The following is a 13,417-nucleotide window of genomic DNA, read 5'->3' as shown; positions in this document are numbered from 1 at the left end:
CGGCTAAAAGCTTGGCCGAAGACCCAAAGTGTATCAACCCACGTGGAAAATATGATAGATTAGAATATCCTTCACACAACGTTTATCGTGCTTAATTAAGGAAGATTAAGGTTAACCAAAGTATTACTCATCTCCCAAGACAGAAGGCCCACCAGGCCTAGATACGTCACTATAAATACACAGGTGATGGGACAGAAAAGAGGTATGATTTATCTAGTATAAAAGTCTTTATTATTCTATACCGAACACTTACTTGATGTCGGAGTGCCTTTGCAGGTACTCTCCCCACCCTTTGAAGATAGTTTTCGGTCGGCACCAAAGACTTAGAAGACCACGAAGAAGGAGCGACAAGAGGAGTGTTTCTACACAGAAACAAGTGTTATTTCTTTCTTCTTTTTGATTTATTTCTCCTCCATCTTTTGAATCTACCATAATGCAACAAAAGAGAAGATAAATGATATATAGCAAAATACTTTTTCACAGTTCACACAAACTCTCTTCAACACGCTGGCTCTTGCCCCATCTTTTAAAAAATGAAACACACTTGCCTTGTATATGAGAGTTAGCATGAAAAAACTATATGAATAATTGTATGATTTAGATTGGAAAAGTGTGATTTTGGATTTTGGATGGTTCTCGTCAGACCTACTTTATATTTAGCTAATAATAAAACTTGATTCATTCAAGTGATTTGGTTGTTATTTGAAAGAAAATCTGTCAAAGAATTTATCTTTTAAATATTTTCACTTTTTGTAAGTACTCCCTTCCTCTTGTTTCTTTTAGTTAATTATATAATAAAACTTTTTTAAAAATTCGTTTTGTATTATTATTATTATTAATTACTATTAATGAGATGAGATGTTAAATTATATAACTTTTAAGTACAGTTGTTAGAAAGGTGCATGACATTGTGGAAAAAATTATTCGATGATCTTGGACTATCTATTTAAAAAAAAAAAGAATATAACTCATATGTATTAAATCAATTTTTATAATAATAAAAAATATTTTTAATCATGATTTTATGCTCATAATAATTAAGCTATAATTCTCGGTAGTTAAAAAATATTGTAAGTTACTATTGAACTACTGAACGTACAGTCAAAGAGGTGTGATTGATTAAGGGGGCATGTTAATGTTATGAGGTCGACCCCTCATCTATATTGTACACCTATTAAAATGAAAAACAAAGACCCATGTCTCCTTTTTCTTTTCTCTTCACCTATTAATTAATTCCATCACTCTCTCTTTACTCGTTAATCATTACAGTGACTAGCAACAACACACTTTGATGAAAAACTTGACCACAAAAATATTTCATTTTCTCCTCTATCCCTATATAAGAGCAAGTGTCTCTACTAACCCAACTAGGGTGAGTGAGTGAGTGAGAAAAATGGATCACAAAAACTATCTCAAACAACTCAACAAGCTTTCACATAACATCTCCAAACCCAACCACGCCTTCAACAAACACACTCTCCCACATGATCAGTCTCAGCCACAAGTCTACAACATCAGCAAAAACGATTTCAGGGACATGGTCCAAAAGTTGACCGGTTCACCCGGTCACACCCCGCAACTCAAGCCGGTTGCCAGTTCTCGTCTCCACCGCCTGCGCCCGCCGCCGCTGCCGCAGATTGTTAGCCACCGCCCGCCGCAGCCCTCCGGCAGCTTCGCCGTGGCGCCTCCGTCTCCGCTTCCGCCGTTTCCCAGCGTCCACGCAGAGTCACCTGTCTCCGCGTACATGCGATTTCTGCGGAGCTCGATGACGTCAGAGTGGGAGTTTCAGATACCTTCTTCGCCGGTTCCTCTTCACTCGTTGGGGTGTTCCATGCTTCCACTTTCACCCACTGTGCCTGTTTCCAGTCCTGGATGGAGAGATCTTTGAACTTGTTTTGTTGTAACTTGGTAAGTTTTGTACAAGTTTTTGTGACTCATCATCTAATTTAATAAAAGAATGATATTTAGATCTTTATAAACTTTTTCACTTGATTAATATTTTTTCTTTTTATTTCTTTTTCTTTTATCATATTATTATATCATTTTTTTCACTGGTTGTTGCATAGTATATTAGGTGTTGAAATATCATTTTTGTTAATTATAAAATTTATGAGGCTTAAATATATATATATATGAAATAGGTGGTTTTTGTTTAAGTTATTTTTATTTTTTTACTATAAAAAATATTTTATTTTATTATATTAGCTGTTAATTCTAATGAAAAAACTAAAAAAATTACAAAAACTAAAGTAGAAGGCCATGATCAAAATGAAAAGATCTAAATTTGAAAGAATAAAAAAAAAATAGTTAAAATTAAGATAATTAAAACAAACATAATTAGAATTAAGAAAGTTAAATGAAAATTAAGTCAGATTTATAAAATTGAAATATTTAAATACAATAAATATATCTGTACTAACAAAATTATAATAAACCTTCTCCAAGTAGATAAAAGATTGTGATCTTTCGATCTCCTCTTTCTATTTGATTTTTGTTCAGATGAAGTGTTCTCGTTCCAGGAAGTACTTACAAAATACACTTTAACGATGAAGTTAGTCTCTGTTTAGTTATTCTCATGTTTTTTTTTTTTTTTTTACTATTACTTAGCAGCAGTTTTCGATGATGTTCTAGTAACCGACCTTGTGTCTTCTTTAGACATCTTCATTTATCTTCAGTCATAACTCGATTGGACTCTACGACATCGATATGGCGAAAAAAATATAAACATGCAATCAATGAATTGGTGATTAGAAAGTTTAGATGGGACCAGAATTTCATCACCGATCGCCTTGAAACCCACTTATGATGTGCAACCTCATCTGAAGACACCATTTTATATTATAAAGATTGATCAAAGTTATACCTTCTTATTAAATAAAAAATAAAAAAAAACTTATAATGAAAGTTTTCAACATTTTTGTACCAAAGCTTGACGAATGGGCATAATTGCGCGTACTCCTATTCATTTATGGTCAAAAGTTTAGATGTTGTACACATTGAATGTGTCCCTTTGTTTTTTGCATGCTAGGGTGTCCCTTTGTTTTTGGCATGCTAGGGTCTTTCTCTCTTTCTTTCTCTCTCTCTCGCGCTCGCTCTCGCTCGCTCGCTCTCTATTATCAAAATTGACCTTAGGAAAACCTTCAATAAACACCATAGACACAGATGATTTTACGGTTAATAAAATTAAAACTCATTATCCAAAAACAAGAACATATTATCCTAGACCTTCTCCAGCAGATGTTCTTTATGAAGAACGGGGAGAATATGTACAAAATAGTTATTCAGGAAGTGAAATGATTGAATGGAATATAGATGGTATGAGTGAACAAAGTTTATTAGATTATATTTGTATGATGTCAATGGCCGCTAGTGCCTACAAGAGAAGAGGAACAGAAAATAAAAGAAAACAAATTAATTTTTTATCTAAAGAAATTCAATATAAAAGAATAGAAGAACAATTATTAAATAAAAATGTTCAAGAAACTATTAAAAAATTTAATAATCAAATAGAGCAAGAAATTTGTGAGTTAAATCCAACAGCTTTTTGGCATAGAAAAAAGTATGAAGTATCATTACCATATATAGAAAATTTCGATGAAAAGAATATTAATACTAAAGCCAGACCAATACAAATGAATCCTCAATATTTAGAATAGTCAAAGTTACACCTATTATGACTATACCCTTCCATGCCAGGGTATAGTCATAATAGGTGTAACTTTGACTATTTTAAAAAAGTTACAACATTTTTACCCAATTACAAGATGATTACCTTTGTTGCATCCCAAAATGTTACTTGGATTGTTACTTGGGATTATATCTTCAAGCAACCCTATGACAATGTTCCTTTAAAAATTCTTTCAAGATGTATTAAAATTAAATGGTGGAACAAGTTTGATATGAATCTCATCAGTAAATCAAGAATCAAAGAATGGGCTCAAAACAACTCTCCAGCCTTTTTAACTCAAGAAAGCAAGAAAAGAATTTCTAGAGACACTCAGTTTCTGGCTGAGAAAAGCAAAATTATGGCCGAACTAGCTTCAGCCACCTCTCAAGAAGAGTTCGAAGCAAGACTCCAGTTAATTAGAGCACTTCAAGATGATTCTCAGCCTGAAGAAACAGGCTCTTTAGATTCAATATCATCTAGTCCTTATCTTCGCAATGAAGATATGTTTGACTAAAATCTCAAGATTTAATTATTTCAGTACAGAAAGAGACACCTGTTAAAGATATCAAGCTAAAGTTATTCGCCAGCATCACAAAACGACACAAGACAGCTCATCAACAACTCATCAAGATAAAGTTATTCGCTAGTATCACAAAACGACACAAGACAGCTTATCAACAACTCATCAAGAAAAAGACATGTTACCAGCTCCATAAGAAGACAAGAAACTTTTTAAGATGTTTTATGTAAATTATTGTACTTTTTTTTCTTTCCTTTCTTACCCTTGTATTATTAGGTGAGTCACTACCCCTACTTGTAATTTACCTAGTCTTAGTTAGTCTATATAAGGAGAAGTTCTCCTCAGTTGTAATCATCGAGTGTCTTAGTAATCAAATAATATCCTTGTTCTTCGATCTCAAAATTCTTGCGATATCTGCTATCTTTCTGAAATCTTTGTAAGTCTTTCAAAATGATAATTTTACTTGAGCATGGTCATATTCATATCTCTCTTCATAATTATCCTATCTTTCATATTACTATTTCTCTATATCAATATAATCAATATATTTATACCTTTACGCTTCCAATTATGGTATCAGAGTCAGATAGAAAAGGTGTTCCTAATATACAAGGAATATTCATATTTTTAACTAATACAAAAGAGGCTTCATAACAGATTTTGTTTTTACAAATTTTTGCAGATGATAATTTATAATTAATTTTCATATAAGAATTATTGGCACTCAAAACTTTTTCAGAAGACTTTTCATAATATTTTGATGGAATAATACCTTCTTGTAAACAGTTAAGATCAGCTCCTGAATCTATTAATGCAACTAAGTTAAATTCTTCATTTTTAACTAATAGCTTGATATTGCAATGCCATTTATGAGTAGTTATCATATGTAAATAATTAACATCCTCTATTGAAGTTGAAGGTTGTTCTAAATCTATTTTAATATTTTCTTGTTCTCTAACTTTTTCTTTTCCTTCTAATTCTAATAATCTATATTTAATAGATATATTATCTTGTTTTAGATTAGTAATTTCTATTTTTAAATTTTTAATTTCTTCTTGTAAATCTTTAATAGTAATAGGGGTTGGTTGGCGAAATCTCTCTCTCTCTCTCTCTCTTATATATATATATATATATATATATATAAAAGAGATTAATTTATTCTAAGAATAAGTTATTACAAAATTACTTTATTCAATGATTTAGAGTTTATAATAAATTTTAATAATTCAATTAATTTAAATTAATGAAATAAACGATTAAATAATTTATAAATTTTTAAAAAATACACATACTTGATTTATGTATTAAAAATTTTTAATTTAGTGATTAAATCGTTAAAATTTGATATAAAACAAGAGTCATTTAACCATTAGGAGAGATCCACTTACTCTAACAGTAAGTTTGTTTAATCTTATTTCACTCAATAACTCATATTTTACATCAAATTTTAATAATTCAACTATTAAATTAAAAACTCTTAATATATAGATCAAGTTTATAGATTTTTAAAAAAATTAAAATTATTTGATATTTTATTTGATTAATTTAAATTAATAGTTGATTTAAATTAATAAAATAAAGTATCAAATGATTTTCAAATTTTATAAAATTTGCACACTTGATCTATTTATTAGGAACTCTTAATTCAATGATTGGATAATTGAAATTCAATTATGAGTTATTGAGTGTAGTAAGTCTACTTAAACTTACTTTATTCAATAATTCATATTTTATATTAAATTTTAATGATCCAACTGTTCAATTTAAAATTTCTAATGTATAGATTAAGTTTGCAAAATTTTTATAAAAAAATTGAAAACCATTTGATACTTTTTTCATTAATTCAAATTGATAGATAATTATAAAAATAATTTATACATTGATTTGGATTATTGAAACTAAATATTAAATAGTTTTGAAATTTTTTTAAAATTTTCAAACTTGATTTATGCATTAAGAACTTCTAAATTAAAAGTTGTATTGTTGAAATTTGATGTAAAATATGAGTTATTGAATAAAATAAGTTTAGGTAAAGTTATTCGAATGGATATTTCATATATATATATATATGTGGAGAGATCCATTTATTCCAAGAATAAATTTACTAGACTTTCTCTGTTCAATAACTTATATTCTACATCAAATTTTAACGATCCAACCGTTGATTTTAAAGTTCTTAATGCATAGATCAAATATGAAAATTTGAAAATCATTTTATACTTCATTTCATTAATTCAAATTGACAGATAATCATAAAATCATTTTATACATTGATTTGAATTAATGAAACGAAGTATCAAATGGTTTTCAAATTTTTTTAAAATTTGCAAATTTGATCTATGCATTAAGAACTTTAAATTCAACTATTGGATCGTTGAAATTTGATATAAAACATGAGTTATTAAACGGAATAACTCTAGGTAGACTTACTCCTGGAATACACGGATCTCTCTTCTCTCTCTCGGTGTAACTTTTACTAAGTGTTACACCGTTTAATAACTTTATATTAAATTTGATTTTGTAAATCCAACCGTTAAATTGAAAATTCATATCACTTAGATCATATATACAAAATTTTATATTAATCCAAGATGATTTGATACTTCATTTTTACAAAAACAAAATTGACGTACTATATTCATTTCAAAATACACTAAAATATGAACACTTTAATCACCTTCAAGTTGTTGTTCAATTTTAATAAAATTTGACATACATGTATAAAATGATATGAATTTTCAATCTAACGGTTCGATTTACAAAATTCACAATTAATATAAAGTTATTAAGTGATGTAATACTTAGTAAAAGTTACACTAGTGTAATTATAACCCCTCATATATATATATATATATATATATATATATATATATATATATATATATTCATTTTAAGTTTGTACCGTGACGAAATTAATGCTACAAGAAAGAAGAAAGGTTTAAGTGTTCATCATAACTTGCTTCTGATGTAGTAATAAATAAGAAAAAATAACATGCAAAAATAAATGTAACTAACAGGCGATATAATATAACGCATTAATATCTGGACCTATTTCTTGCTCAATACACTTTACCTTGAAATAGGAGGGCAACGGGCAAGTGACATGAACACGTAAACAGTGAGTAACAATGGAGTCTTCAACACACAACCACTTGGGCTTCCATCCGTCCCCATGAAATTCGGCATAAAGCTGGAATGTCTTATCTACAGTATTTATTGGATCAAATTCAATATCTAATAAACCTAATAATACAAAGCAAATTAATTATTTGGTTAATTAGTTTGTTTTACTCCAAATTAAAATAAATCTAATTAAATTAATTTATATTGATTTAATTAGTTAGTTCATTTTATTTCAAATTTAAACCAAATAAATATATGACTATTGATGAAGAGATGTTCTCATTTAATTTTTACATTTACTTCGACGGTTTTGTCCTTCAACTAACATGAATTATTTCTAGCTAACCTCTATTTTCTCTTTACACTTTTTTTTATTATCTTATTTTAAAAAAAAAAATATCGAGAGAGAGAAGGAGTACTATTAACTCAACTTTTTTTTTTGAACTTTTAGGGAGTGTTTACTTGAGAGTTTCTTTTAAGTTTCTCAAGAATCTCAAGGTTAGAATGCTAAACTCCTACGTCTAGTATGTGAATTTTATAAATCATTTTCAGAATTTTAACTTCGAAGTGAATCGTTTTTTTAATCAAATTTCTCGATGAAACTTTTCTAAATGGTGTGGGAATCCAGGATTCCCTTGAAAGGGGATTTTTTTGAATAATTATGTTTCTCATTCAGAGAAATATTTTAGACGTACCAAACACATTTGTGACATTACCAACCAAGAGTAAAAAGAAAGGCTTGGATAGATGCTAAACTAAATGGGATATGTCAGAAACCACCAATCACAAAAGAGTTCAAAACTTGGGTATGCACTTACCTAAATGCGAGAGGTTAGGCACAACTAGAAATAATGAAAGAGTGACAACACGTTAAGATTTTAAAAATAGAACAACACAAGTGCTACTACAAGGAAAGGAACTCCCGCTTTCTCATGTCTGCAAAACACAAATTTCCTAGGTACAATATATTGTTCTTGGTGCTATTGATGTCGTAACTCGGCCATGGTTTGGGTCTTTCTCATGGAGCCACAGTCCACACCTGCATCTCCATCCTCATTATGTTTCACTTCTCATTCCTTCCTCTTTCTATCTTCTATTTTAAGAGGGGACAAAATAAACTGAAGTTTATTAAAAATGTACTGAACTTAATATTAATTTAAATGAATTGAACTAATTTTTTTTATCATTAAATAGAACCGAATTACACTTTGAATTAAACTATAATTCGAATTACAATGAACTATTATGATATTTTAAATTAAACAATTTTGATTTGTTAGTCTATCAAGATTTAACACATTTGTCAATTTATTTTCTATTTTATTAAAAAAATTAAAGGAAAAAAGAATATAAAATCAAGTTAAACAATTTAGTGAATTTTAAGCCTAAAAATTGGTCATCCAACATAACTCGATTGACTCATTAAGTCTAACAAAATTGACAAAAAAAATTTCAAATATCTTTTTTTTTAAGTTTAAGTCGTTAAATTATTAAACTTATTCATTAAGACAGAACATGTTAAACACATTTATTTTTTACTCTTTCATAAAAATAGTTCAATTTTTATAATTCAATTCTATTTTCAAACAATTCAATTTGGTTTATTATAATTTTTTTAGAACCACGTCAATTTTTTTTACAAACAATTTAATTTTTTTTTTATAGTGCAACACAATTCAGTTTACCACCGTTTCAGTTTAATTCAATTTTTTTCTCCACTCCTACTTCTATCATTCACTTCCCCTTCCCTAAAATGGTGCGTTCACTTGTTTATATGGAAGATATTTACGATATGAAACTATTTTTAGTTAATGCAATTAAACATTCAATCTTTTAATGCCCCAAACACATGAATTAATAGACCAACTCCAGCTTTATGTTATTGAATTGAAATTCAGTAACAAGTTTATTTTTGAGAACACATGAAGAAAATTAGAGAAAAAATTGAAAAGAAAATAGATTAATTCAACAGTTGCACTAATAATATTCAGTTACTAGAGATAAAGAACCAATAAATAAAAAAAAATTAAAAAAAAAAGGGGAAGGATTGAAAAATAGAGAAGGGCTATTTTATTTTCTTTGTTGCAAGTTCTTGATGTGCTTTAATGTTGAAACAGTAGCAACGCTCCACCGGGGAAGATGGATGGGAGCCATGGGACGTACTTCAACAATCTATAAAATTAGAATTGAATGTTTTTGTTTAGTATTTTAAATGTTTAATTTGTTATATTCTGTAAAAGATTAAAATGTCACATTTGTAGATCCAAGTCTTTCTCATAATTACAGTTATAACACGACCTTGGCTCCACCAAAAGCCTTGACGGAATCGTGAGTCGTCCACAACATAACGACGACTACAAGTCCCTATAATAGACGTTTCTTCAGTACTTAGAATCCAGCCACTTAAACGAGCATCCGCAGAGAGCGCATTTGAAAATTAGAAATCATAAACTTCTCCACGACTCCATGTGCATTTCACAAAAATAGCGCTCAAAATCAACAAAAGCAGGCAGAAAGCAAACCTCGCAAAACACGTTAAAATTATGATTCCGAGGCACAAAAATAAAAACAATGGTCACGCTACACATTCTAAAAAAAAAATAATGATGCCGAGTTTTCTAAAGAGAATATATTTAATGGAAATTTCAGTGTCATTAAGAAAATAGGCAATTCAGAAACGCGTACAAATGGAAGGACAAACTAAAATAGCCCCAGTACATCCAGAATTCATAACGAAGATCATGAATGCCTAAAATCTCAGTAACATCGAGATTAGCAATCAGCATCTTCACCCTTTAAAAACACATAAGGGAAGTTCAATGACTAATTAGCAGTATGGTATGTTTAATTTTGTTCCCCGTCACCTTTAGGTGCGGCTTCTTTAATTTCATCTGCACCATCATCCTGAAACAGAAAGAATAACAACCGTAATCAATAAATTGGTTCTCTGTAGATAATTAAGCGATAATATACAAAAGATATGGTCAAAATTGAAAAACTCCAAAAACCATACCTGCATGTCAGAGGTCCAGAGGGTAAGGTTATCACGAAGAAGTTGCATGATCAAAGTGCTATCCTTGTATGATTCCTCTCCCAGTGTATCCAATTCAGCAATCGCCTCATCAAAGGCCTAGTGAATATCAAAATTAACAGAATCATTTGACTCATTATATACCATTCTAGAACAGAAGGCCTACCAAAGTTATCGAGGAACAATCATTATGCATTTCTATTTAACAAAGCTAATTCAAAATCAACATAACTGTAGTTTATAGTATCCAGTTGTTGCAATGAAATGAATATTATTTCAATTCATGGACAACAGACTTGGCAAATTTCACCGCATCCGGCCATAATCTTATTTGTACAGCAGAAAACACAATAATTTAATTGATTTGGCATTTATTGAAATAAAAAACAATCAGTTTCTCTAACACTAACCTGTTTTGCAAGACTGCACGCCCGGTCAGGAGAGTTAAGAATCTCATAGTAAAACACAGAGAAGTTCAGAGCAAGACCCAGCCTGATAGGGTGAGTTGGAGGCAGCTCGGTATTTGCAATGTCCTGCACACAACAAAGCCAAACCATAACCATAAGAAAACAAAACGCCGAATCCACACTTTAAAATCAAAGCAAATCACTCAAACAAAAGAAAATCTCCAGTTCTAGGAAGCCCAGGATCAATTCAAAATCAAAGAAAAGCCTTCGAACAAGAGAAAATCTTCAATTGTACAAAGCCACAGATCAATCGCACGCCACAACAACAGAAACACTTCAAACAAACAAGGGAATTAAAATCCGCAACGCAGGAAAAAAGCGATTCAATAACTTAATATTTTCAATTTTAAACAACAAATTTCCGATTTGCAACTTCCTTGATCACCGTTATCGCAAAACCACATGCTTTGAACGGTAGATCAAGCAAGCACGCAAACGAAAAGATTATTCAACTAATCAAGATTTCAAGATTTTCAATTTTAAACAAGCAACTTCCGAATTTGAACCTCCTTCGTTTCCAAAATCACTACTCTCACATAGACTAAACAATTTTCTAACCTAAAATTCACCAAGCGCGTGAGAGTTCACTCGCGCGTGCGAATACAATTCACAGAACATGTCAAATCGCGAATCTGGAGAGTTAACCGAACAGATATAAATCACAAAAGCAAGAGAGAAAAAAAAAACCTGAGCAGATTTGTAGGCGGAGAGCGTGCTCTCAGCGGCCTCCTTGCGGTCGGCGCCAGTCTTGAACTCGGCGAGGTACCTGTGGTAGTCGCCCTTCATCTTGAGGTAGAAGACCTTGGAGTCGCCAGCAGCGGCGGAGGGAACGAGGCGCGAGTCGAGGAGCTTGAGGATTCCGTCGCAGATGTTGGAAAGCTCAGCCTCGATCTTGGATCGGTAGTCGCGGATGACGGCGACGTGGTCCTCGTTGCCTCTGCTCTCCTCCTTCTGCTCGATGGAGGAGATGATGCGCCAGGAGGCGCGCCTGGCGCCGATGACGTTCTTGTAGGCGACGGAGAGGAGGTTCCTCTCCTCGACGGTGAGCTCCTCGTTCTCGACGGCGGCGGAGACCTTCTCCATGAACTCGACCATCTCCTCGTAGCGCTCGGCTTGCTCCGCCAGCTTCGCCATGTACACGAACTCTTCGCGTGGGGAGGGAGCGCTGGCCATTGCGGGATCTGGATTCGGAAGAGAGAGAAAGAGAGAGTGGGAAAGTAGAGAGAGAGAGAGAGGCAGGGAGGGGCGTGGGTGTGATTCGAAGGAAGAAATAGTGGGCTTTGTTAACTATTTTATTTGTGGGCGAACCGAAAGGTTGGGATTGGGTCGTCCTGTGCTTCCGTTTCTGCCACCCATGATCGCGTTTTCGAGGGGTTCTTTTTTATTTTTGGACGCGCGCAATCTCCACCTTCGGATCCCACTTTTCAAGGACAAAAATACCCTTCCCTTCTTTTCTTTTTTATTTATTTTTCGCACAAATTTTCTTCCTGTATTATTGTTTTTTACTATTATTCATAAATTGCTTTGTGAGTTGTGATAGCTGGCAAGCACGGGGGTTTGAGTTCGTGTGGCGGAAAAGGTGTGACTCACGCTCTTCCCCATGGTGACTGGCGTGGAAGGTAGTACTATGGACCATGGTGTTGGTGTTGGTGTTGGTGTTTGTTCGAATACGAATACTGTTCCTTGCCTTTCAAACTCCAACTTTGTTAGAGATTTCAAGAAACAGGATTTTATTTTTGTACAAATTCTTAACTTACAAAAAAAAAAAGAAAAAGAAAGAGGTAATAATTAATAATTTTTACATTATTATATAGTAGTATAATTTTTTTTATACATAGATTAAAAAAATTATTAAAAAATTAATTTTAAAAAATTATTAAAAAATTTAAACATAGATTTCTCTTTCTCAAACATTAATTAATAAGATGATAAATGGTTAAATTAAAAAAATAATTTTAAAAAGTTATTTAAATTATTCAGAAATTTAATATTCTTATTTTTTAACTAAATTAGTTAATTTTCTTACACGATGTAATTTAGTTGAAAGCCCCTTATAGGGACAAATATAGAAATTTATATTGATACTTACTAATAATAAAAGGAATATCTATTTTTTATGTACATAATTTTTATTTTTTAGACAATTTTTTCTTATAACTTCTATATTATATTTAATTTTACTCTTTTTAATTATTCAAAAATCTCTCTAATTCTTCCATTATTAACCACCAACTATCATTTAATTGTATATGAAATTTTAGTAATTATTTTAAAAGTGGTATATATGAAATGCAAACAGTTTAATTAACAATACATGTAAATTAAAATCTATAAATAATATAATTTGATTTTAAATGATTATTCTTGCTTGCAAATTCCCCTTTTAATTATTCAAAATCTTTTAGAACTGGCAATCTTTTCATTGAATGTGTATTTTTAAATTTGAAAACATTACAAATAATAATAAGTTAAAAATATAAATATTTTTGCAAATTTTGTGCTCCAAGCACATCCATAAGATTCTGATTCACGTATAATAAAATAAATAGAGCATCTATAATGTTAGTATCTTATGAATATTTTACATTTAAATAATTGTATATTTTGTT

General features: G+C 30.9%; 2 protein-coding genes across 4 annotated transcripts; one reads left to right on the top strand and one right to left on the bottom strand.

Annotated features, from left to right (window-relative positions):
* Positions 1-1,238: 1,238 nt before the first annotated feature.
* Positions 1,239-4,581, top strand: LOC109792399 (VQ motif-containing protein 9). Of its 3 annotated transcripts, none has more exons than XM_020351812.3 (2): positions 1,239-1,908; positions 4,206-4,581. In XM_020351812.3, exon 1 carries the CDS (start codon positions 1,394-1,396, stop codon positions 1,886-1,888), a length of 495 nt encoding a protein of 164 aa, XP_020207401.1. In that variant the 5' UTR covers positions 1,239-1,393; the 3' UTR covers positions 1,889-1,908; positions 4,206-4,581. The 3 variants fall into 3 exon arrangements, with proteins under 3 accessions (XP_020207401.1, XP_082919920.1, XP_082919921.1); XM_083063794.1 differs by having other exon boundaries at positions 3,866-4,581; XM_083063795.1 differs by lacking the exon at positions 4,206-4,581 and adding an exon at positions 2,611-2,625.
* A 5,343-nt stretch (positions 4,582-9,924) lies between these two features.
* Positions 9,925-12,171, bottom strand: LOC109816845 (14-3-3-like protein A). Its single transcript, XM_020381996.3, has 4 exons — positions 11,496-12,171; positions 10,752-10,874; positions 10,324-10,440; positions 9,925-10,214 (listed from the first exon to the last, which is right to left on the bottom strand). The coding sequence occupies exons 1-4, from the start codon at positions 11,979-11,981 to the stop codon at positions 10,155-10,157; spliced, it is 786 nt and encodes a 261-aa protein (XP_020237585.1). The 5' UTR covers positions 11,982-12,171; the 3' UTR covers positions 9,925-10,154.
* Positions 12,172-13,417: the final 1,246 nt, after the last annotated feature.

Source organism: Cajanus cajan, chromosome 9 (assembly GCF_000230855.2).
Source record: "Cajanus cajan strain Asha chromosome 9, NIPB_CcT2T_4, whole genome shotgun sequence".
Classification (NCBI taxonomy): domain Eukaryota; kingdom Viridiplantae; phylum Streptophyta; class Magnoliopsida; order Fabales; family Fabaceae; genus Cajanus; species Cajanus cajan.
This window is presented reverse-complemented; position numbering and strand designations above follow the sequence as displayed.